The 23,535-nt window shown below is 38.8% G+C and overlaps 1 protein-coding gene across 1 annotated transcript; it reads left to right on the top strand.

The window, feature by feature from the left end:
- Positions 1-5,791: 5,791 nt before the first annotated feature.
- On the top strand, positions 5,792-8,877 carry LOC142509043 (uncharacterized). The gene is made up of 4 exons (XM_075619550.1): positions 5,792-6,140; positions 7,307-7,570; positions 7,655-8,033; positions 8,514-8,877. The coding sequence occupies exons 1-4, from the start codon at positions 5,792-5,794 to the stop codon at positions 8,875-8,877; spliced, it is 1,356 nt and encodes a 451-aa protein (XP_075475665.1).
- The last annotated feature ends 14,658 nt before the right edge of the window (positions 8,878-23,535 follow it).

The following is a 23,535-nucleotide window of genomic DNA, read 5'->3' as shown; positions in this document are numbered from 1 at the left end:
GCCAGTGTTAGCCATGCCATCAGGGCAAGGGTTGTACACCGATGCATCTAAACTTGGGTTAGGCGCAGTGTTGATGCATCATGGTCGGGTTATAGCTTATGCTTCCAGGCAGTTGAAAGTGCATGAGAAGAACTACCCGACTCATGATCTTGAGTTAGCCGCCGTTGTCTTTGCGTTGAAGATATGGGACATTATTTGTACGGCGAGAAATGCCAGATATTCACTGATCACAAGAGTCTCAAGTATTTCTTCACGCTGAAAGAATTAAATATGAGACATAGACGGTGGTTGGAGTTGGTAAAAGACTATGATTGCGAAATTAGCTACCATCCAGGGAAAGCTAATGTTGTGGCAGATGCCTTGAGCCGAAAGGTTGCAGTCGTAGCACAGTTGTCAGTGAAAAGACCTCTTCAGTCAGAGGTTCAGAGATTCGGGTTAGAGGTTTATCTTAAGGGCAGGGCTCCTAAACTGTCTAATATGACACTCTAGTCTTCCTTGCTAACCAAATCAATATCATCAGCTGTTATCAAATTCAATCTCAGATATCACCATAATATCATTCTCATTCAGCGGAAATCCGCAGTACTCACTGTACAATGTCTCATCTGTAGCTATCTCAATACTCATTTGATAGCTATCATTATACAATAATTCATAAAGTGACAAGACATCAGGTCACTAGTGCTAAAATCCAGCACTACAGTTCCTGGATATCCTCCAGTATCTAGATAGTTCGCTCCGACTATCCGTCAATCTATAAATCATAGATAAAAAATCATGCTATACATTCTGCCAAAAGTTTAAAATCAACCAAAAATCACGGTATGATATAATTAACTCTGGCATTCAATACCATCTGACCCTTTTTCTGACATACCTCTCAGTCGTCTTGTCCTATCTGTACGTCATCCTGTACCATATAGCATATGCAGATTTGAACAATCGTTCAATCATAACCACATACTGGTACATTCTTGGCACGATTTCGGTAATTCTATCACCAGATCCATAGAATTGTACTCCTATTTCTATTTAGGAATCGATAATCTGAATAACCAATTTCCTGGTTTCTATTTTCCTGTCTTCATTTGTCAGCGATTTAGAAATTTCAATACAAATTCTGACAAAACTGATTTCATTTGTTTACATCGAAACTGTCCGTTCGAATTATCACACATTTCCTGTTACCAGAATAATACTGAATCCACTACTGTGTGCCTCTGACACTACCCGTCATTTCAAATTCGAAATATCTGGCACAAACAAATCAGCTAATTATATAAAATAAAGCATTACCTACCAGGTATTCTGATTGTCACACTGTTCTGACTATCGAAATCAAGTTCTGAACAATCTGATCAAACATCGGAACTGCTGTAATTTTTAACATCAGCTCTGAGCCGGCTTGAACGTTCTGAAGTTCTACCATTTTTAATGTCGTTTTCAGCCACTGATCACTGTCTCAACTGTGCTACAATCAATCAGTATACTATCTTCAGATATAACAGACTCTGAATACAATCTGTTGCAATCTGGATTCATAGCCGAACAATTCTGTATACCACAATCTCAGTTCCCAGAATATTCAATACAAATTTCAACTGTTCGATTCAATCAATCATACGCTGCAAATATATCAAAATATCATAGATAAAACGAGCATAAGGTCATTAGAACACTTCGGAACACAGGATTTATCAACTCATACACAGAACTGAAGTATTTCCCAGAGAAACACATAATCAGATGTAACTCTAACTCTCAGGCATTAAATCTTCTAACTGACATTTCAATTCTTTCAATATCATTTTGTACAGAAGTTTAAAATGAAATCCACACCTGATATCAAATCAAGGCTGAAGTCGCTCTCCCTGATATAAGACAAACCCGGAATTTCATCTGGAACGACTATAGCAACTCTCCTGCTACTGACAAATCATTCCCAGATAGGCTCAACTTCAGTACTCAACTGAAGACATAAGGAATTACTCCTATTCTTTTCGATAATCATCGAATCATACATAATACGGATATCAAGGAATTCAAAATCGAGAATCCTTACCGTATATCATTCGTTCATCGGCCATTTCAGGTCCGAATCTTACCATCTCCTAGCAAGAATCTATAATAGTTCTATAATTCTATCCACATCGATACGGTACCGATCACCAGTAATAGAAGAAGCCACATTTCTATCCACATCGATAGCCAAACATCCGGTGACAGACTTTGGCACTATCGCCAATACACTATCTTGTGACATCGTGCAATGTGCCCGTGGCGATCCCACCACTATCAGGCACTTCTGTCACAAGATTACTCCTCTAATACCTGCTGTCTATAAATCAAGAGAACAAGTACATCAATCAAATCAATACATAAGGTAAAGTATGTGATTTAGGGAAACTCGAGCCAAAACTCACTCGAGTTGTGAAATCCCAACTCAACATTAATTTATACCTTTATCTTCTCGGTCTGACCAAGACGAAGTCCCGAATTCAACTCTGTCCATATCCAATCTGATAATAACAATCGAATGGATACAATATCAGTATATAACTCAGTTCAAAACCTGTTCTGATTAATACTCAAATCAAAACATAATCGGATCAATGCAAATCGACATACGATACCACAATACAATCTAAATCAATACCGAATCTGCTCAATATCAATCAACTGATGTTTCGACGGCATAATAATACAATCTCGATAACCCCGTCAATTTCAACATCACAGATATAATACCAGAACTCATAATTAATATCGGTAGGAATCAGAATCTCAACGATGATATAAATCTGATATCGATTCTCAATCAAATCGACTCCAAAATTCATAACAATTACATAAACAGTCTGTTCTTTAATCTGACTTCAATTATACGATGTCCATTGTATCAGAAACACCATATATGATTCCTATTCTATTCTGACAACATCATAATTTCAAATCGTATCTAAACGTAACAAAACTTACGTCCAGTTGAAGATGTCGTCGCTAGGAACACGGTGCTGTACTTAGATTCAAAATCAGAAGGACGAATCACTCGTAAATCTCAAATCTCACGCAAAGCTTCCTCGGTGCTTCCCTTCTCCACTCTGAGGAAATTGCTTGGACATACTTATATATATATATACACGTCGCCCATAAAAGAGACAAGTGGGTTTTTCTTGTTCTGCATGTCGCGCGCATATGCGCGCACAAGGCCGCGCATATGCGCCGAAAGCCTTATCCGAACTACCGGACTGCTCGCGCATATGCGCGCACATAAGTTGCGCATATGCGCGAGACCTACTGTCTCGTGCCTTCACCATTCGCGCATATGCGCGCCTTCTGTCGCGCATGTGCGCCAAACTCTCTGGACGTTCCGCGCATGTGCGCGCATTCAAGCCGCGCATGTGCGCGTAACGTTCTGCCTACCTTGCGCATGTGCGCCCATCCACGTCGCCATATGCGCCGAACTCTCTGGAGTTCTCCCTCGGCTCCTCGCATGGCTCGCGCATATGCGCGCATACTTTTCGCGCATATGCGCGAGACCTTCTGGTCACGCACAACCCGCACTTCACAATACAAAATTCAATTCCAACGTGTCCCATCTAAATCCCATCAAGTAATCAATAAATCATTTCAGATTAATCTCAGATTACCGTAATTAAAATCTCGGGCCTTACAGTACATGTCCCTCCTATAAGATTCGTTTTTACGAAGAGGGTTAGCAATGAATGAACTATCTTATAAGAACTATCAATTCTTCAGTTGATCAATGAAATGATTATCATCCCTATGTATTGTTGTATTATGATTCTTGACGGATGATATTAATGATGATTCGACGTTTACGAAATGAGATTGATAATGTTTTCAAGAAAATGAAATTGAGGCTACCCATTTCATGTTTTGCAATAAAATGATATATATGTACCTTGTTAGTATTGATTCAATTTGATGAGTTTTATACTCATTCCAGATATGTTCATGTGATGCAGGCACAGGTAAGAAAGACTGATCATCCTTGAGTTGTCGAAGCGAGAGAAAGGAATATGCCAAACTTTGGAGATTTCGATGGATGTTATTTTTGTTATGTCAAGCTTTTGGCTATTTTGGAAAACATTGAAAATGTTGTTTTGCGCTTCGGTTTTGGCAAGATGTGTAGATACTTTACTTAATGGTATCTAATGAATATGAAAATCTTTTGCATGTGTTTTATGTGTTGTTTGAGACAGGTGGCATGTCCTATTTACGGGGAGATGCTGCCCAAATTTTAAAATTACACATTTTCTCCAAATTATATTTAAAAGCTTCCGCACTAATTATGCATTTTAGTCACGAGTGTTTCATTTAGTGGTATCAGAGCCGAGATTTTCGGAACAATGATTTGGCATATGACTTTCTCTGCTATCGACAATTCGGTATGTATGTATCTGCATCATTTGATATAATATGGATGTGTAGCCTCAATAATTATGATATGTTATGTATGAAAATGGTTTTAAACTAATATGTACCATAGGATCATGCCGCCTAAGCGTAAAGCACCAGAAGGGGAGGATAGTTCATCATCTAGAGTGGTTGGTGAATTTAGCAAGTTACTGAAAGAACTCGCCAAGGTACATGGCGAGCAAATTCAGCAGCCCTTACAGATGCAGAATGCAGGGCGAGGGATAGAGAGAGAGCAAGTAAGGCCCGATCCCGGTAGTGAAGACGCATATGAAAGATTTCGTAAGATGAAGCCACCAGAATTTGATGGTAGCTCTGATCCCATGGTCGCCTTGGAATGGGTCAAAGCTGTGGAGGCTATATATGATTATCATCAGTTTCAAGATATAGATCGAGTCAGCTGTGCCATTTTTCTACTGACCAAGATGGCGAGGACTTGGTGGGACGCCACCAAGATATCAGTTAATGTCTCGGCACTCAAGTGGCAGGAGTTTAAAGATTTATTCTACGACAAATATTTTCCTCGAGATGTTCGAAGTCAGAAAGTGAAGGAATTTCTAGAACTGAAGCAAGGAAATATGTCAATACAAGAGTATATTCTCAAATTCGAAGAGGGTTATCAGTTTGCCCCATATCTGGCCAACAATGACATCGAAAAGGGCGAGCATTTTCTCAGAGGTGTCCGGGCTGAAATTAAAAGAGACGTTCGAATGTCTAAAGTTGCTTCATATAAAGAGATTATTGAAAAAGCAAGGATGGCCGAGCAGGACGAGAAGGAAATTGAAAGGGAAAGACAGTTGAAGCGCCAAGATTTTTCTACTAAAGGCCAAGGATCCGGATGGAATGGTAAGGGCAAGTTCAGAGGCAAAGAAAAAGAGGAGCATCGACCCAACGCTTCTATGCCACCGCCTACGTATGATCGACCTGTATGTCCAAAATGTGGCAAAATGCATATAGGTGAGTGCTTGGTTGGAAGTAATCGATGCTTTCGTTGTGGAGGTGTTGGACATGTTATCAAAAATTGTCCAGTGAAAGGTGAGAAAGGGAAAGATAGGGTTCAAGGCAGAATCTTCACAATGACCAAAGAAGGCGCAAATCTTGATTCTTCTGTTAAATCAGGTACTATCTTAATTTCAGACAAGGCTGCTATTACATTGATTGACACTGGTGCTACGCATTCCTTTATGTCTGAAATTTTCTTGCGCTCTTTGAATGTTGTTCCATCTTTGAACCCCTCCACTATAGTATTTTGTTGCCATCGGGAGACGATTTATGGCCTTCCAATATTCTTAAAGGTTGTACAGTGCAAGTAAATGAGAAAATCTATTTTGCTGATCTTATTATTATTCCCATGGTGGCGTTTGATGTTATTTTGGGAATGGACTGGCTATCGTCATATCATGCCGTTATTGACTGCGTGGCTAAAATGGTGCGATTTCCTGCAGAAGATGATGATAGCGGGATTTTCCAGAGTTCAAGTATTTCGCTTGACACTCCTTATATTTCTTGTCTCAAAGCTCACGAAATGTTATCAAAGGGGTGTCAGGGGTTTTTAGCTGTTGTGATATATGCGAATACTGAGATGACGAGGAAGTTGAATGAGATTGAGGTAGTTCGGGATTTTCCTGACGTATTTGCAGATGATGTGCCCGGATTACCACCTGACCGTGAAGTTGAGTTTGTGATTGACGTGGTTCCAGGTACTGCTCCGATTTCGAAAGCTCCTTACCGAATGGCCCCGACTGAAATGAAGGAGCTGAAGAATCAGTTGCAAGATCTATTAGACAAAGGCTTTATTTGTCCGAGTTCTTCTCCGTGGGGAGCTCCGGTTTTATTTGTCAAAAAGAAAGATGGATCTTTGCGGTTGTGCATTGATTAAAGAGAGATCAACAAAGTTACGATCAAGAATAAATATCCATTGCCAAGGATTAATGACCTCTTTGATCAACTTCAGGGAGCGACAGTGTTTTCAAAGATCGACCTGCGTTCTGGTTATTATCAACTGAAATTTAGGGAATCTGACGTCCCTAAAACTGCATTCAAAACTAGGTACGGCCATAATGAGTTCTTAGTTGAAAACCGTCGGTATTCATGGATCTAATGAACCGGGTCTTCAAGCCATATCTGGATAGCTTCATTATCGTTTTCATTGACAATATCCTGATTTATTCCAAGACTCGGGAACTCCATGCCGAGCATCTCAGAACTGTATTGCAGTTATTGAGGAAAAATCAGTTATACGCAAAGGTGAAAAAGTGTGAATTCTGGTTTTAGCAAGTATCATTTCTAGGCCATATTTTTTTTGAGAGAAGGTATTGCAGTGGATCCTATGAAGATTGAAGCGATTAAACAATGGCCTATTCCGACGACAGTACGTTTTATTGCCAATTTATCAAAAATAGCACTGCCATTAACCAATCTGACGAGGAAAGCGGTGAAGTTTGAGTGGACAAACGAGTGCCAACACGGATTTCAAGTGTTGAAAGACAAGTTGACATCAGCCCCTATCCTAGCACTTCCGTGTGGTATTGAAGATTTTATTGTATACACTGATGCGTCAAAGATGGGATTGGAGCTGTACTGATGCAGCGTGGCAAAGTAATCGCTTATGTTTCTCGTCAGTTGAAGGACTACGAGAAGAATTATCCCACCCACGATCTTGAATTTACGGCTGTGGTCTTCGCATTGAAAATATAGAGGCATTATCTGTATGGCGAGAAATGTGAAGTTTTCACAGACAACAAGAGCTTAAAATATCTATTCTCGCAGAAGGAACTTAATATGCGGCAGAGGAGGTGGTTAGAACTTGTTAAAGATTATGATGTGACCATTAGCTACCACCCAGGTAAAGCAAACGTCGTTGCAGATGCTTTGAGCCGCAAGTCAGTTTCTTCTTTGAGCTCATTGATTCAGAAGCCGTTGCTATTGGATCTTCAGAGGAGCGAGATCTCTATGGTAGAGCAAGGGACCATAGCTAGACTTTCAGCTTTGGTTATTCAACCTACGTTGACAGATAGGATACGACGGGAGCAACCTAATGACAATCAGTTGATGAAATTGCGATCTAAAGACGATGAGAAAGGAAATACAGAGTTTCCGATGAACAATGATGATTTGTTAACGTTTAGAGGTCGGATATGTATTCCTAGTGGTGATGACATTCGACGGGATATTTTGACAGAGGCTCATACCACGCCATACTCGATACATCCAGGTAGCACCAAGATGCATCAAGATCTCCGACGTCTCTACTGGTGGCCAGGTATGAAAAGTGATATCGCAAAGTTTATATCCGAATGTCTAACATGTCAGCAGGTGAAGATTGAGCATCAAAGACCTGCTGGAACTTTGCAATCCCTCCCAATACCTCAGTGGAAGTGGGAGCACATCACTATGGACTTCGTAACGGGACTTCCCAGAACACCAAAAGGTTACAACTCTATTTGGGTGATTGTTGATAGGTTAACCAAGTCTGCTCATTTTCTTCTGGTCAAGACAACGTTTACAATGAAACAGTATGCTGAAGTCTATGTAGCTGAGATTGTGAGACTTCATGGTATTCCTGCGTCAGTTGTATCTGATCGTGACCCAAGGTTTACTTCTGAATTCTGGAAGAGCTTGCACAGAGCCTTGGGCATCAGGTTGGCTTTTATCACAGCTTATCATCCTCAGAGTGACGGGCAGTCAGAGAGGGTGATTCAGATTCTTGAAGATATGCTACGAGCCTGCACGATTGACTTTCCTGGTATCTGGGATTCTAAATTGCCACTTGCTGAATTTGCTTATAACAATAGTTATCAGGCGACGATTGGCATGGCACCATACGAGGCATTGTATGGCAGAAAATATAGGTCACCGTTGAATTGGGATGAAGTCGGTGAAAGAAAGATGTTAGGACCAGAATTGGTCCAACAGACAGCTGATGTGATTACTTTAATCCAGGATAGAATGAAGACGGCCCAAACCAGACAGAAAAGTTATGTCGATAACCGAAGAAGTCCTTTGGAGTTTGAAGTTGGAGATCATGTTTTTATCAAAATTGCTCCTCTTAAAGGTATTATGAGATTTGGCAGGAAAGGAAAGCTAAGCCCAAGATTTATCGGCCCATTTGAAATTCTAGACAGGATTGGAAAAAGAGCATATCGTCTAGCCTTACCGCCAGACTTGGATAGAGTCCACAATGTATTTCACGTCTCAATGCTCAGGAAGTACATCTCGAACCCTTCCCATGTTCTCAGACATGAAGCGTTGGATCTGATGCCGAACTTGACTTATCAAGAAGTACCAATCCAGATTTTAGATCGCAAGGTTAAAGTACTAAGGAATAAAGCGATAGGCATTATCAAGATTCTTTGGCGTAATCAGTTAGTTGAAGAAGCAACATGGGAGCCCGAGGAAGAAATGAAACTGCAATATCCTGAGTTATTCGCACAGTAATGGCAATTTCGAGGACGAAATTTCTTAAGGTGGGGAGAATTGTAACGCCCAGACATTCGTATGCATATGATGTAAGGTAATGATTATGATTAAGTATGGCCATTATTCCTTTTATGGTTTATTATGATAATCGTTTGGGGATATGTGATGTAATGGTGATGGTTTATGGTTTTAAGATATGATATGAATGGTATTGAATGATTTAGAATGAAACAGAGAATGGATGAGTAGAATAGAAAGTTGATCCTTAGTCAAATAAGTAATGGAAGTGCTAAAACGGTATGAAACTGTGGCAGTAGTTGTGGTTTTTAGCATGTAAATCCCACGTACGTTCTTCAAATCTCTTAATCCGGTCTACGACTGGAATATTTGTTCCTCTTCTAACTTGCACTAGAAAGTGTAGAAGATTTTTTATTTTTTTTTTTGCGTGGAGATAGAACACGATATCGTTTAAAACCCTTTTTGAGAGCACAAAAAAATTTGGAAGAGCCGAAAGGTTTTCTTAAGCCAAACTTTCGGATGCCTTATCTCCCAATAAGAATCAAAATTCTTATTCCTTTTTTTTTAAAGCTTCGGTGGTCTCCTTCCAAGTCAAAATCAAAGTAACACATATATTATTACTTTAATTAACTAATTGTCATTTTCTTAATTAATCTTATTAATTAAGTTAATGAATTCAATTGCTATTTCTTGTTTCCACCGAAATTGCATGCATTATATAAAAAAAAATATTATTATATTTTCTAATCTTTTCTTTACTTAATTAATCTAATTATTTAAGTTTACAAAAGATTCTAAAATGCATGCCAACTATAGCCAATCTCGATTTCTTTTAATGCATATATTTATGAGAACATCATGCATTAATTTATTTTGCTTTCTGTGCAAGTTTTTAAATTATGGTATCATGAATATCTCCATATTACATAATTCAATACCATATTTAATAAAAACTTAATGGGATATATTTTAACATAATTAAAATATAATTAATTATTAAAGTCCATTTGAACTTTAATAAATTTGCATGATGGGATTATACTCTTACAAGCCCATGATCCATGCTCCCATTACATTAATCTCATCATAATCCCGATCGGTGATCAAATATCATCGATGTGACAATTTCAACTTGTTTGTTATTATGATGCACACTTTAATTTTGAGATCATCAATGTTTAAATAAGGCAAGTGTACTCCTTTGACTGTATTAACAATCATGCCCTCAAAATTTCTATAAGCTTTTATAAACTTTATTTATAAGCTTATCGATTGATCATATCAAACTTTTTTCTTATAAATTCAACTCATTGAATTTATTATATCAACATTTCTATAAATTCAACTCCTTGAATTTATTATCTCAACGGGAACAAGTAAACCAGTGCTTGTGTGACCCTCAATGGTTCAGGGATACAGCTAGCCGTGGGTTCACAACTCTTTGTGATTCAGAATAATATTTATTATTATTCGGGCTTACCCTAGTTAGCCTCATTCTTTTCATCAACACCTTGATTAAGAATGTCAGAACTCATTTCTGATTGCACCCATCGGATCATGGTAAGAGCGTCTAGTAGTATCGTCCCATGATCCCCTAGGTATCTTTGATAGTGCCTGCAAGAACCAGTCGATTATGATCAATGTACAGTACGGTCCCTTCATCTCATATATCCCGATCGAATCTGCAACCATTGGTTCATCGAGGGTTGCATAATAATTCGATAACTATGTGACACATATAAATAGTGGCATCGCATATACTATTGGAAAACTCCTTCTCTAACGTACATCTCATACTCTGGCCAGAGATTCCACGCACTATTATTTCATCAAATCACATAGGATATCCACACCCGTAGGTGAGCGGTGAATCCCTGACTACAATGCACTGGCTCCTATATGTGTCGCAACTGTACCCAACCTCGTCACCTGATGACTCTCTTGGAGCCGGTAAACGAGTCAAAGCACAGCCCTAGCATATAGTGCCTCAGTGTTGTCCCGGGTCGTAAGGACTAATGGTGCACAATCATAACCACGGACTTATCGTCTCGATTAATGATAACCAGTTGGAAAGTCCGAGGGAGGTTGTTTGATATAATCATCATATGACTACCCATCTGTATGTTTGGACATCTCTATGCCCTTACTAAGAAATGCAGTACACAACATCACAGATGCTAGTCTCGAGCTCAAGCGACCTTTATCCATGTTTTAGGCGGCTGAATCGACTAGGAACGAATTTAGAATATGCAGTGTTTACAAATGATTTTCAACATCGAATTACGATTCATTTGTATTAAAGCATAATCAAGGACTTTATCTATGCTGTTTGCATGGGTGTACAGATAAAGTATAACAAGACCATAAAAAGTTAAATTATATTAAAATAAAGAATGTTTATTTCACTTGAGTCAATAAATTCCCTAGCCAACCGTTGGCTTGCAAGGCATCTACTCTAACAATCTCCCACTTGCCCTAGAGCCAATTACCCAATCCCATTGCTTCGCGATGGTTCTAAAACAATGGTCCTGGCAAGGGCTTTGTAAGTGGATCAACAACATTATCTGCAGAGGGGACTCTTTCGACTGATATGTCTCCTCTTTCCACAATCTCCCGTATGATGTGGAACTTCCTCAGGACATGTTTGGATTGCTGATGAGACCTTGGTTCCTTTGCTTGTGCAATGGCACCAGTATTGTCCCAGTACAACGGGACTGGATCAACTCCATTAGGAATAATGCCCAACTCTTGGACAAAATTCCTCATCCAAACTACCTCTTTGGCTGCATCAGATGCAGCAATGTATTCAGCTTCAGTGGTGGAATCCGCAACGGTGTCTTACTTGGAACTTTTCCAAGAGACAGCCGCACCATTAAGAATGAATACAAAGCCAGAGGTCGATTTCGAATCATCTACGTCACATTGGAAGCTAGAATCAGTGTAGCCTTCCAATTTCAATTCTCCACCCCTCATAGACCATGAACAAGTTCTTAGTCCTTCTCAAGTACTTAAGAATATCTTTCACGGCCTTCCAATACATTGGACTAGGGTTTGCCTGATATCTGCTTGTAACACTCAGAGCGTAAGCAACATCAGGACGTGTCTATATCACACCATACATGTTACTACCAATGGTTGACGCTTATGGAATTCGTGTCATCATCTCTATCTCTTCATCAGTTTTGGGACACATTGCCTTAGATAGAGTAATACCATGACACATTGGTAGCTTGGGTGAGTCCGAGCATCCTATTTGATCTATCTCTATAGATTTGTATTCTAAATACGTAGGATGCTTTACCCATGTCTTTCATGGAGAATTTACTGGCTAACCATACTTTAGTAGATTGCAGTAATCCTACATCATTCCCAATGAGCATGATATCATCAACATAAAATATTAGGAATGTCACTGCACTCCCACTAACTTTCTTGTAAACACACGGTTCCTCAGGATTCTTAGCAAAACCAAACTCTTTGATAGTGCTATCAAATCTGAGGTTCCAACTCGTTGACTCCTGCTTGAGACCATATATTGATCTCTGAAGTTTACATACCTTATGCTCACTTCCCAGTGATGTGTATCCCTCAGGTTGAGACATATCAATCTCCTCTTTGATGTCTCCGTTGAGGAATGCAGTCTTTACATCCATTTGCCATATCTCATAGTCATACTATGCTGCTATGGCTAGTAATATTCTAATGGACTTAAACATAGCAACTGGTGAAAAAGTTTTCTCATAGACAACTCCTCTTGCTTTGAAGGTCACTACCTTTCCATTCGTCCCAAGCTTTCTTTTGTAGATCCATTTGCATCCTATGGGAACCATTCCCTCAGGTGGATCTACTAATGTCCAGACTTGGTTTGAATGCATAGAGTCCATTTCTGACTGCATGGCTTCAAGCCATTTGGTTGAATCAGTATCAGATATTGCTTCTTTGAAATTCATTGGATCACATCCAACACAAGACTCATCATGGCCTTGTTCATGACGAAGCGTATATCTTGCAGGTGGTCTAATAACCCTATCAGACCTTCTAGGAGCTTGTACTTCGACTACTGGTTGTTGGGGATTAGGTTCAACTACTAAAATTGAGGGAGTATCTTGAATTTATTCAAGTTCTATCATCTTGCCTTTTCTATCTAATAGAAATTTCTTTTCCAAAAAAGGGGGCATTTCTTGAAACAAACACTTTTGCTTCATTAGGATGATAGAAATAATATCCAACAAAATTCTTTGGATATCCTACAAAGTAGCACAAAATGAATCTACTATCCAATTTGTCTCCCACTGTCTGATTCACGTAAGCAGGACATCCCCATATTCTCTTGTAAGAATATTTGGGAGTTTTTCCCATCCATATCTCATATGGTGTTTTATCAACTGCTTTAGCGTAGACATTATTCAACAACATTGCCGCAGTTTCAAGCGCAAAGCCCCAAAACGATGTAGGCAATTCAGTGAATCCCATCATGGATCGAACCATGTCCAACAAGGTTCGCTTACGACGTTCAGAAACACCATTCAATTGTGGTGTTGCTGGTGGAGTCCACTGTGAGAGAATCTCATTCTCTTTTAGATAACCCAAAAATTCAGCACTCAAGTATTCTCCATCTCAATCAGATCGAAGTTTCTTAATACTCCTTTCTAGTTGTTTTCCTACTTCAGATCTGAATTCTTTGAACCTTTTAAATGCTTCAGATTTGTGTTTCATAAACATAAACAAATCCATACCTCGAATGGTCATCAGTAAAGGTAATGAAGTAGGAATGCCCATATTTTGTGCTAACACTTAGCGGGCCACAAACGTCTGTGTGGATCAAATCCAGTAGACCATGCGCACGTTCCACATTTCCATCTAATGGAGTCTTGGTCATTTTTCCTTTTAGACAGGACTTACAAGCAGGTAAAGAATTTTTGTCTGACAAGTCAAACATGCCTTCTCCCACTAGTTTATGCATCCTTCTTTGGGAAATATGACCTAGTCTAGCGTGCCATATTTGTGTGGGATTTGGATCATCTAACTTTATTTTTTTTGTTGTTGAAATCATGTTTACTTGGACATTCACTTATCATTTCCAGAACATTTCAGGCACATATAATTTCTTATGTCCGGACTTCGTGCAGTTAAATAAATATGTTCTAACTTAGCGGGCTTTGTAGGCCTTTTAAGTGTCTTTCAGAGTTTGCCTCTTATTGGGATTGTTTTTCTTGTGAGGGCAGAACATTTCTTTCTCTTACCTTGTGGGCCATTTTTCGTCCGACGATAGGCCTATTATAAAAACAACAATTTTTCTTATTTTATGGTTATCTCATAAGTCATAAGCATATTGACTAGCTCTTCAAGGCTATCAAATATCTTATTAAACTTGAAGTTCACCATAACCCCGTCAAATGAGGAAGAGAAAGACAACAAATTGATGTTATCAATTAACTCGTTAGGAATCACATATTCCATGCCACATTCTCAATAAGCACAGTCATACGTACACCATGCTCATGGGCCATAGCCCCATCTTGCATGCATGTAGTCATGAGCTTTTAAAAATGGTGTGCATCAATGTACGAGTTTCATGTACCATGCAAGAGTGTGTATTCGAATGTCAGCATCATTCAACATTTCCTCAAACTGTCCCTACAGTTCATTTGACATAGAAGCGAGAATGTTACACTTTAGCTTGCATACTATGGTCCTACCATCTTGCATGCTTTGTCAGTTCAACAGAACTGACATTAGTGTGTATGTCATTTTCTCCGAATTCAGAACAATTTCCCAACCAGTCTTGAAAATTAGATTCGGTTAGCTTGTTAATAACAAAAATGGATTACGTGATAAAATTGAAAATATACTGATATGGAAACAGAATAATGGTTGCTGATTATTTTAAAATAATTTTAAGATATAAAATATGAATTTCATTTAATAAATTTTCCTCCCACTATTTTGACATTTTCATCACCCTCTGATGAAAAAGGGAAATCGTATTTCCTTAGTGGGCACGTAGAGTACAATTAGCCAATTATAATCCTGAATAATATCAGCCAATTATAATTTCTAAAAGGTAGAATCCAATTGCATTCCTATGCAACCTCCGCGTGTTTTGCCTCACGTTTAATAAGGACCCAATAATATGACGCCGTTTATTTTTGCGTGTCAAACCGACCCATCAATATTGAATTGTAGTAGACGGTCGCCATGAGTTCCCCCAATAATATGAGCCGAAGTGATGCGATCCCGCCCACGAGATCTTTGATTTTTCCCGATATTTGAAACTAGTAATTGATAGGTGTGACAATCGCCTCTAGATCACGCGGTCTAGCAACAATTAATCAACGATAGAAACAATCTAGTTCAAGAGAACCTCCAAAGAACCCGTCCTTGGCAACCCTCGTGATATTCGATTGACAAACGCCACAAAAGATAAATCTTTTGATAAGTTTGATTTGATACAACGCAAAAGTTATAACGAAACTTAAGCTTGTTTTTGAGAGAATTCTCAAAGAAAGTTTTATATAAAACTCAATTAATGACTCAAAAGTTGTTTACAATGATAGATTTTCGAGTATATATTGTTCACAAATCTCAAAGATGTCAAATCTAGTTACCAAAATAATTAAAACTCTAATTTAGGAACAAATATTCTCGCCTAAAATTAAAGGACACGGACCCCGTGTAGGCCTCCGGATGAGGGTCCGTGTACACTCGGCCAAAAAATATTCTCCAGCAAACAAAAGACACGGACCCCGTGTACATGTCCGTGCATGGGTGGGTCCGTGTAGGCTCGGTTTTCTTCATTCTGTGATGGGAACGGACCCCGTGTACAGGTCTGTGTACAGGTCCGTGTAGCCTCGGTCGACAAAAATGATGCTTGAATGATAATCCTTTGGCTTCCGAACTCACTCCCATGCATCACGAACCTTTCGGCACTTTGCTCCTTGCCCGTGAGCCCTCCTTGATTGATCATAAGTCCCTGCAACGCTACCATGATCGCATCATCCTCCTCCTCCCCTTCTTGAAAAGGATTTATCCTCAAATCTTTGATACCTACACAAAAACGAAGCAAGTTAGTAATAACAAGAATTGTATGACTAATATGCTTACCTTTAAACTCAAGTTTGTAGGTGCCATCGCCCACACGCGACATCAATGTTTCGATCCCTAACTCCATTGCAGCATTCACCATCAACTCATCAACATCAACATATACCAGGTAACAAATGACATAAAATGATAAAATACCGTTAAGTATCACAAAAATCAAGTTCCTCCCCTTCTTAGACCTAGTCAACACCAAAGCAAGTATCATACAAATGTAAGTATATTGCTTACTAGGATTAAGAATTAAGTCATGCATGTCATAAAATCCTAGTCTATTGGCTATCTTCATACATGCAAGACCCTCGTCACAACACCATTCGACATACCTCTTCATATGTAACCAACACATATAATTCTGAATTATATCAATGATGAAATCACAACAATACTCCTCAATGGCGAGTAATTCATAAAATGAACATAACATGAACAATTTAATCTCCTTAAAATTATATTCATCATGAACATAAAAATTCTTATGTTCGATGCATGTTTCACAATTCCACCCAATAGACCTCCTCATATGCAACCATAGTAAAAATTCATGCATCCTATCAATGACCCTATTTACTTCATGGCTACCAATCAAACAAAGGTCATGCGCCTCAATATTAAGCAGAAACTCATGCAATAGGTGTGTGATGAAAATTTTATTTTCTTTAAACATGTATTCATCATAAACAAAGAAATAAGAATCTTCATCCCTGCACCTCTCAAACCATAACCAAACCAATATAAATCATGCAAATAGGACACAGTAAATGTACTATCCATGCAATAATTTAACTCATCACATGAATTTAATTCTAATGCACACAAGTCTTTGCCATGACAAAGCCTCATCAATTTGACAATCTTTGAACACTCAAAATTAAAAACATTTGAATTTAATTCATGCAATATATCACCACTCTCAACTCTATGACACTTAGGCAACAAGGTTAAATCATAGTCATACCTCCTAAATATCACATTTTCAACCCATTCTCCAAACTCTTCAAAGCAAAACAACAATGACTTGAGGTAAGGAAGCAAATCATACCTCCTAGATGTTGCATTGACAACTAACCTTACCTCATCGCGATTGCTCTCGAATTCATATAAGTCATCCCCTTGCATTCTCACATCATCAACACTTGCTCGCCTCCTCATCATGACATCAACATCATCCTGCAAAGAAGAAGTAACAATGCTCGGGATTGAACCGGCTATATCATCATAATGAGAATAAACCCACTTGTACATAGGTACATGAAATGGTTTATGCAAGAACAAATAACTCTCTACCTCACTCTTTTCATTCTTTCGGGCCTTTAATTTATTTTTCTTTTCTTTTTCTTTGGCCTCTTTTTCTTTTTCATCTTTTCTCTTTTTTTTTTTTTATTTTCTATGGCCATCTCACTCTTTTGATCACTCTTTCTTTCGGCCATTTCATATTTCTTTTCACTCAACTCATGCATAAATTTCAATTGATCCTCAAGAACATTTGGATTCAATTGATACAATGAAACATTTTGTCCATCAAGAAATGGATGTACAATAATTGCTCCTCCACCTAATGATTCAGCTTCCACTATACATTGCTTAACATCCTCCGACTCATCAACTAGTGGAATACTATCATCAACCACTTTCTCAACTACAACCTCCACCTGAGATTCAAGCCCAACCGCAACTTCAACCTCCACTTGAGATTTAAGCTCAACTTGCGATTTTACTACCGTCACCTCCTCACGTGGGCATTGGCTGATATCATGCCCAACTGCTAAACACCAACAACATATAATATCACAAGTACTAGAATTTGAGTTTTTAAATGTACCTTGATATTCATATTTGCTAGCTTCACGTCTCGACTCCTTCTTTGGCCTAGCAATGATTTTCTATCCCACGCTCGTCCTCCACGTGGATGCCAACGACTCCCTAGGCACATCACGTTCACTTCTTCTGCCCACTCTTCTATTCTCCTCATGTCGCCTTTCATCATCACGACGCAACGCTCTACTCCCTTCAACTCCACTACCTCGTCTACTCTTATCACCATGTCTATCATAGGTCTCCTCTCCTTCACATCTTCTATACCTCTCACGGAGAGGCTTAAACTCCTTCTCCCACATTTTATTCAACCCCCTTAACATTGTTTCAAATTGACTATCGTCAATCATTATACCTGCAAGAAAAGGTTAGTATAAAACAATAAAAGAATAAAGTTTCCTCACCACAAATTCTCACTAGTCACTCCAATGAAAATTCACTCGCACTCGTCTTTTTCCCTCACCACAAAACCTCACAAATCACTCCAATGAAAATTCACTCCACTCAAATATGTTCACTCAAGTGAGAATTCTCAAGGGGGCGCTTAAGTCTCGTGGCTTCCACGTATCAAACTTATGAGATCAATCCTGTGATGCTTGAAATTCGACTCACTTAGACCACACAAGAACAAACAACTCTGGAAATTGACTAGAATGCGACTAAATGACAAGAACAAACATAACGCTGAAATATAAGTGCTAAAATTCCAACAAACACCCGATTCAAATATATATATATATATATATTTTTCTTCTCTTTTTTTTTCGGGGGAACAGTACGCTACAGTAAATCCAGCAATGAACAGTTACGTGAACAGTAACTTCAGTCGTGAACAGTAACTTCAGCCGTGAACAGTAATTCCGATAAGATGAATAGTAATCCGAAACGATGAATTGTAAATCGTCCGATGAACAGTAATTCCGGCAGATGAACAGTAATCCCGATTTTTTTTTTTGTAGATTCAACAAATCCGTATAAATCGCTACACGAAAATCGGTATAGAAAATCCTACGAAGAATTGAACGGATACGCTTACTTGAATTGAATACATAAAGAGTCTCTCTGCTCCTTTCTGTATTAATCGAGTTACAGATAGTACGGATCATCAAAGGAATTCTCAATCTAGAATCTTTCTCGTACACTATTCATCCCTTGGCCATCTCAGGTCCGATTCTCACCATCTTCTGGAACTAATCTCGGGTAGCTCTGTACTTGGTCAGCATATCAATATCAGTAATGAAGTCTCAAAACCAGACAACACTAGTACAATACAAGCTACCACACGATCTAACTCAATCTCATTCTCATCCTACTGTAGTATACGATATTTTACAGAATTCACTGATATAAAAACTCTCCCTAACCGGTAAAGAGATGCACTACAGTAGATAAAGACTCAACAGGTAATGCATGACTCAATGCAAATCGTTCAAAATTAAACGTATGGGAAGCATCCGTATTCATCAATACAAAAGCAGGATAACTACATCAAGAACAGTTACCTGCAACATCATCATCTGGTGCTTCCTGAGCCTGCTCCTCAGTCAAAGCAAATACTCTGGCCTGCTGTCTAGGAGGCTGGCCAACTGTCTGGCTTCCTCCTGGCCTCTGCTGTGACTGAGATGGTGCTGGCTGAAATGAACGAACAGCAGCTGATCGTCTACTCCACTGTGCCGCTCATCCAGATGATTCGGCTCCTTGGGATCTTTGAGAACCCTTCTGTAGACACATTCTGGCAAAATGTCCCTATTGTTTGCAGAAGTGGCAACTACCAAGTACTCCTTGGCATTGCTCAGTGGAATGTCTCCCTCCACAATTTCCGCAGTAAGTTCCAGTATTACTCTGTTTGGAACCACTGGAGCTAGAAGAACTGCTGCCAGACTTCTTAAACTGCTTTCCTCTAGCCTTCAGAAAATCTTTCTTTCCACCACTGCTACTATCACTCTCAAATCAGGGAAGTGGTTGCTGTGGTCTCGGTGCGGGAGGAATATCTGCAGCTCCTCTCTGCCTTATGAGGCCCGCTTCAGCGCCTTTTGCTCTATTCATGGCATCAGCAAAGTTATTCGGTCGCCCTGTGTTCACCAATGTAATTATATCGGGATTCAAGCCATTGATGAACTGATCAGCAACGGCTTCGTCATTTCCAGCCACATGGGGAGCAAACTTCAACAAGGTAGAGAACTTGGTCACATATTCTTCAATGTTCAGCTGACCCTGTCTCAAATTGGCAAATTCCGCCCCCTTGTCTTTCCTGTATGACACTGGGAAAAATCTTTGATAAAATTCAGTTTTAAATAAATCCCAAGTAATAGTCGTACCTCGCTGTTCCAAGGCCCTCTTCATCGTAACCCACCAGTTCTTTGCAATGTCCTGCAACTGGTGTCCTATCAGCCGAACTCGTCGTTCATCTGTATACTCCAACGAATCAAACAACATTTCTATGTCATTCAACCAACTTTCACAGTCAACCGAAGTCTATGTTCCTTTCAGGGTTGGCGGTTTGAATGACTGGAATCTTTTCAAAAATTTTTCCATAGGAGTGGCTATAACATCCATGGGAGGATTCGATGTGCTACCCTGTTCTGGTATTCTTCGAGGAGGCATATCTGATAATCAAATGGATTAGTACCCCAATCAAATAAACCTGTTTCACTTCAGTTCCCTCCGATCATCTTACCGCTGATCGAGAATCGGTTCAAATTCGTTCCCAATAATACATATTACACAATCAAATAAGATAAGTCAAGTAACATGTATTATATAAAGCAGTAAATCATGCTAGCAATCACAAGCAAGGAAGAAAAACTCAATCTACCCTGCTTACTAGCTTCTATCTCAGTCTAAAGGATCTATCGCTCTGATACCACCTGTTGTGAGGACCCGGACGCTAATCATGTTCTTAATCATCATTGGAACTAATTAATCAATTATAAAATAGGGTCTAATTTTTTTTTTAAAATGCGGGACGTAGTGACATAAAACATATATACATCTCAGTATAAAAGTACAAGTCCTGTACTACATACATTTATTCAACTAAGATTTAACAGCTAATATCACGTGTCTAACCCTATCTCTAATCCAAGTCCGAAGCCTCCACTCTAATCACGATCTCTCTTCATCTTCTCAACCCTGAACCTGTCCCACCTGTTGTCATGCACACATACAAAACAAGACAATAGCCGGATAACTCCGGTGAGAATAAATCCCAGTATAAACAATGTAAACATGCAATCATAAAAAAATTATATACAAAAGCATATAACAAATATCATTCACTTGCAGCCAATCAACAAACATGTATGATATCAAAACTGTAAATCAACTAGTCGTATCAGACTTGACTCAAACAACGCGTCGTCTCAGACTCGACTCATTCCTAATCTAGGTATCCCGGTTTTGAATATTGAAAATTATATCGAATCTCAGTCGATAGGAATGACTCAACCCTAAACGGCATCGATATAATTCCTATATTCAGTGTCTGGGCGAAACAACCACAGAATTGACGAATCAGTCAAGGATTAAGCGAATCACCCAATAATTAGACGAATCAGTCAGGGACTAGGCGAATCAGCCAATAGCCAGACGAATCAGCCGGTAACTTGGCGAATCAGCCAATGACTAGCGAATCAGCAGTCAATACATGCATACAGTAACTAGGCGAATTAGCCGATGACTAGCGAATTAGTAGTCAATACATGCAGTGGCTATAAATCAATAGACTACAAACATCAATCTCACCAATTACAAATATCAATGTAATAAACTAAGTATGTGATTTAGGGAGACTCGAGTCAAACCTCACTCGAGTTGTGCAATCCCAACTCAACATTAATTTATACATTTCTTTCTGATACTCTGACTCTGTCGAAGTCTCGAACTCAAAGCCTGTCAATACTCAGTCTGACAATAAGAATATCGAGGGTACGGTATCAATACACCACTCAAACAACACTGGATATAATCAGAATTAAATCAAATTCTGTTTCAACAATATAACGTCATAGTCTCAGTATACCCAGCAATATCATCTCAGTCAGATATCAATTCTAACATCTCATATGTGATAACAATTCAATTCTGATATCAAATTTCAATCAACTCAACTCTGAAAATCATAACAATTTCATATGGTATCTATTCTTCAGTCCGGTTTCGATTATACGATGTCTAACATGTCAAGAACATCATATATGAATCCTATCAGATTCTGACACCACTATTTTAACACATATTTATTCTCAATACACCATAGACAATATCAAACTCATGTTCAATCTCAATATTGATACCTCAATCATTGCGTGAAATCTGATGAGCTAAATAACTATATAATAAACGACATAAACGCATTATTATCATTTGTACGAGTAACCGGGCATTACAATTCTCCCCTCCTTCAAAGAATTTCGTCCTCGAAATTTGACGTACCATATAGTTCGGGATATCTCTGTTGGATCTCGTCTTCTCGCTCCCAAGTTGCTTCTTCAATTGCATGGTTGCGCCACAGTAGTTTTACCAAGGGTATTTCCTTGCCTCGTAACACTTTTGATTTCCTATCGAGGATTTGGACCGGTCATTCTTCATATGAGAGATTCGATGCAAGTTCCAATGGTTCATAATGAAGAACGTGAGAAGGGTTCGCCAAATATTTTCGTAGCAATGAAACGTGAAAAACATTATGAACATTTGACAAGTTCGGTGGTAAAGCAACTCGGTAGGCTCTGTCTCCTATTCTTTCCAAGATTTCAAATGGACCGATATATCTTGGACTCAATTTTCCTTTCTTACCAAAACGGAAAATGCCCTTCAATGGTGATATCTTTACAAATACATGGTCACCAACCTGAAATTCCAACATGTGTCAGTACAGGAACAATGAAACACACGACACACTTCGGGCCACTTTTGGCTCGTCTTCCCTAATGATTTGAACAAAACCAAAAACGTGAAAGTTGTAGCATTATATCTTATCTTTCTAATGGTTAAGGCCTCATACAATTTGGATCAATATTCAAATCATTATGCTAAAACCCGTAACAACTACCACAATTTCGTCTCATTTCCTGCAGTCCTATACCAACTTTCATTACACTACTTTTACCTACACCTCTTACTACCACTATTTTAACACATATTTATTCTCAATACACCATAGACAATATAGAACTCATGTTCAATCTCAATATTGATACCTCAATCATTGCGTGAAATCTGATGAGCTAAATAACTATATAATAAACGACATAAACGCATTATTATCATTTGTACGAGTAACCGGGCATTACAATTCTCCCCTCCTTCAAAGAATTTCGTCCTCGAAATTTGACGTACCATATAGTTCGGGATATCTCTGTTGGATCTCGTCTTCTCGCTCCCAAGTTGCTTCTTCAATTGCATGGTTGCGCCACAGTAGTTTTACCAAGGGTATTTCCTTGCCTCGTAACACTTTTGATTTCCTATCGAGGATTTGGACCGGTCGTTCTTCATATGAGAGATTCGATGCAAGTTCCAATGGTTCATAATGAAGAACGTGAGAAGGGTTCGCCAAATATTTTCGTAGCAATGAAAGGTGAAAAACATTATGAACATTTGACAAGTTCGGTGGTAAAGCAACTCGGTAGGCTCTGTCTCCTATTCTTTCCAAGATTTCAAATTGACCGATATATCTTGGACTCAATTTTCCTTTCTTACCAAAACGCAAAATGCCCTTCAATGGTGATATCTTTACAAATACAT

The sequence above is a fragment of the Primulina tabacum genome, chromosome 1 (assembly GCF_025594145.1).
Source record: "Primulina tabacum isolate GXHZ01 chromosome 1, ASM2559414v2, whole genome shotgun sequence".
Taxonomy (NCBI): Eukaryota; Viridiplantae; Streptophyta; class Magnoliopsida; order Lamiales; family Gesneriaceae; genus Primulina; species Primulina tabacum.
This window is presented reverse-complemented; position numbering and strand designations above follow the sequence as displayed.

Excerpts from the sequence above, each read along its gene's own strand:
- LOC142509043 (XM_075619550.1), top strand. The coding sequence starts at position 5,792 with ATGGTGGCGTTTGATGTTATTTTGGGAATGGACTGGCTATCGTCATAT. Across the intron at positions 6,141-7,306 it reads TGTGATTGACGTGGTTCCAG|ATGCTTTGAGCCGCAAGTCA; the intron begins GTACTGCTCCGA and ends ACGTCGTTGCAG. Across the intron at positions 8,034-8,513 it reads GTATCTGATCGTGACCCAAG|GAAAGGAAAGCTAAGCCCAA; the intron begins GTTTACTTCTGA and ends GAGATTTGGCAG.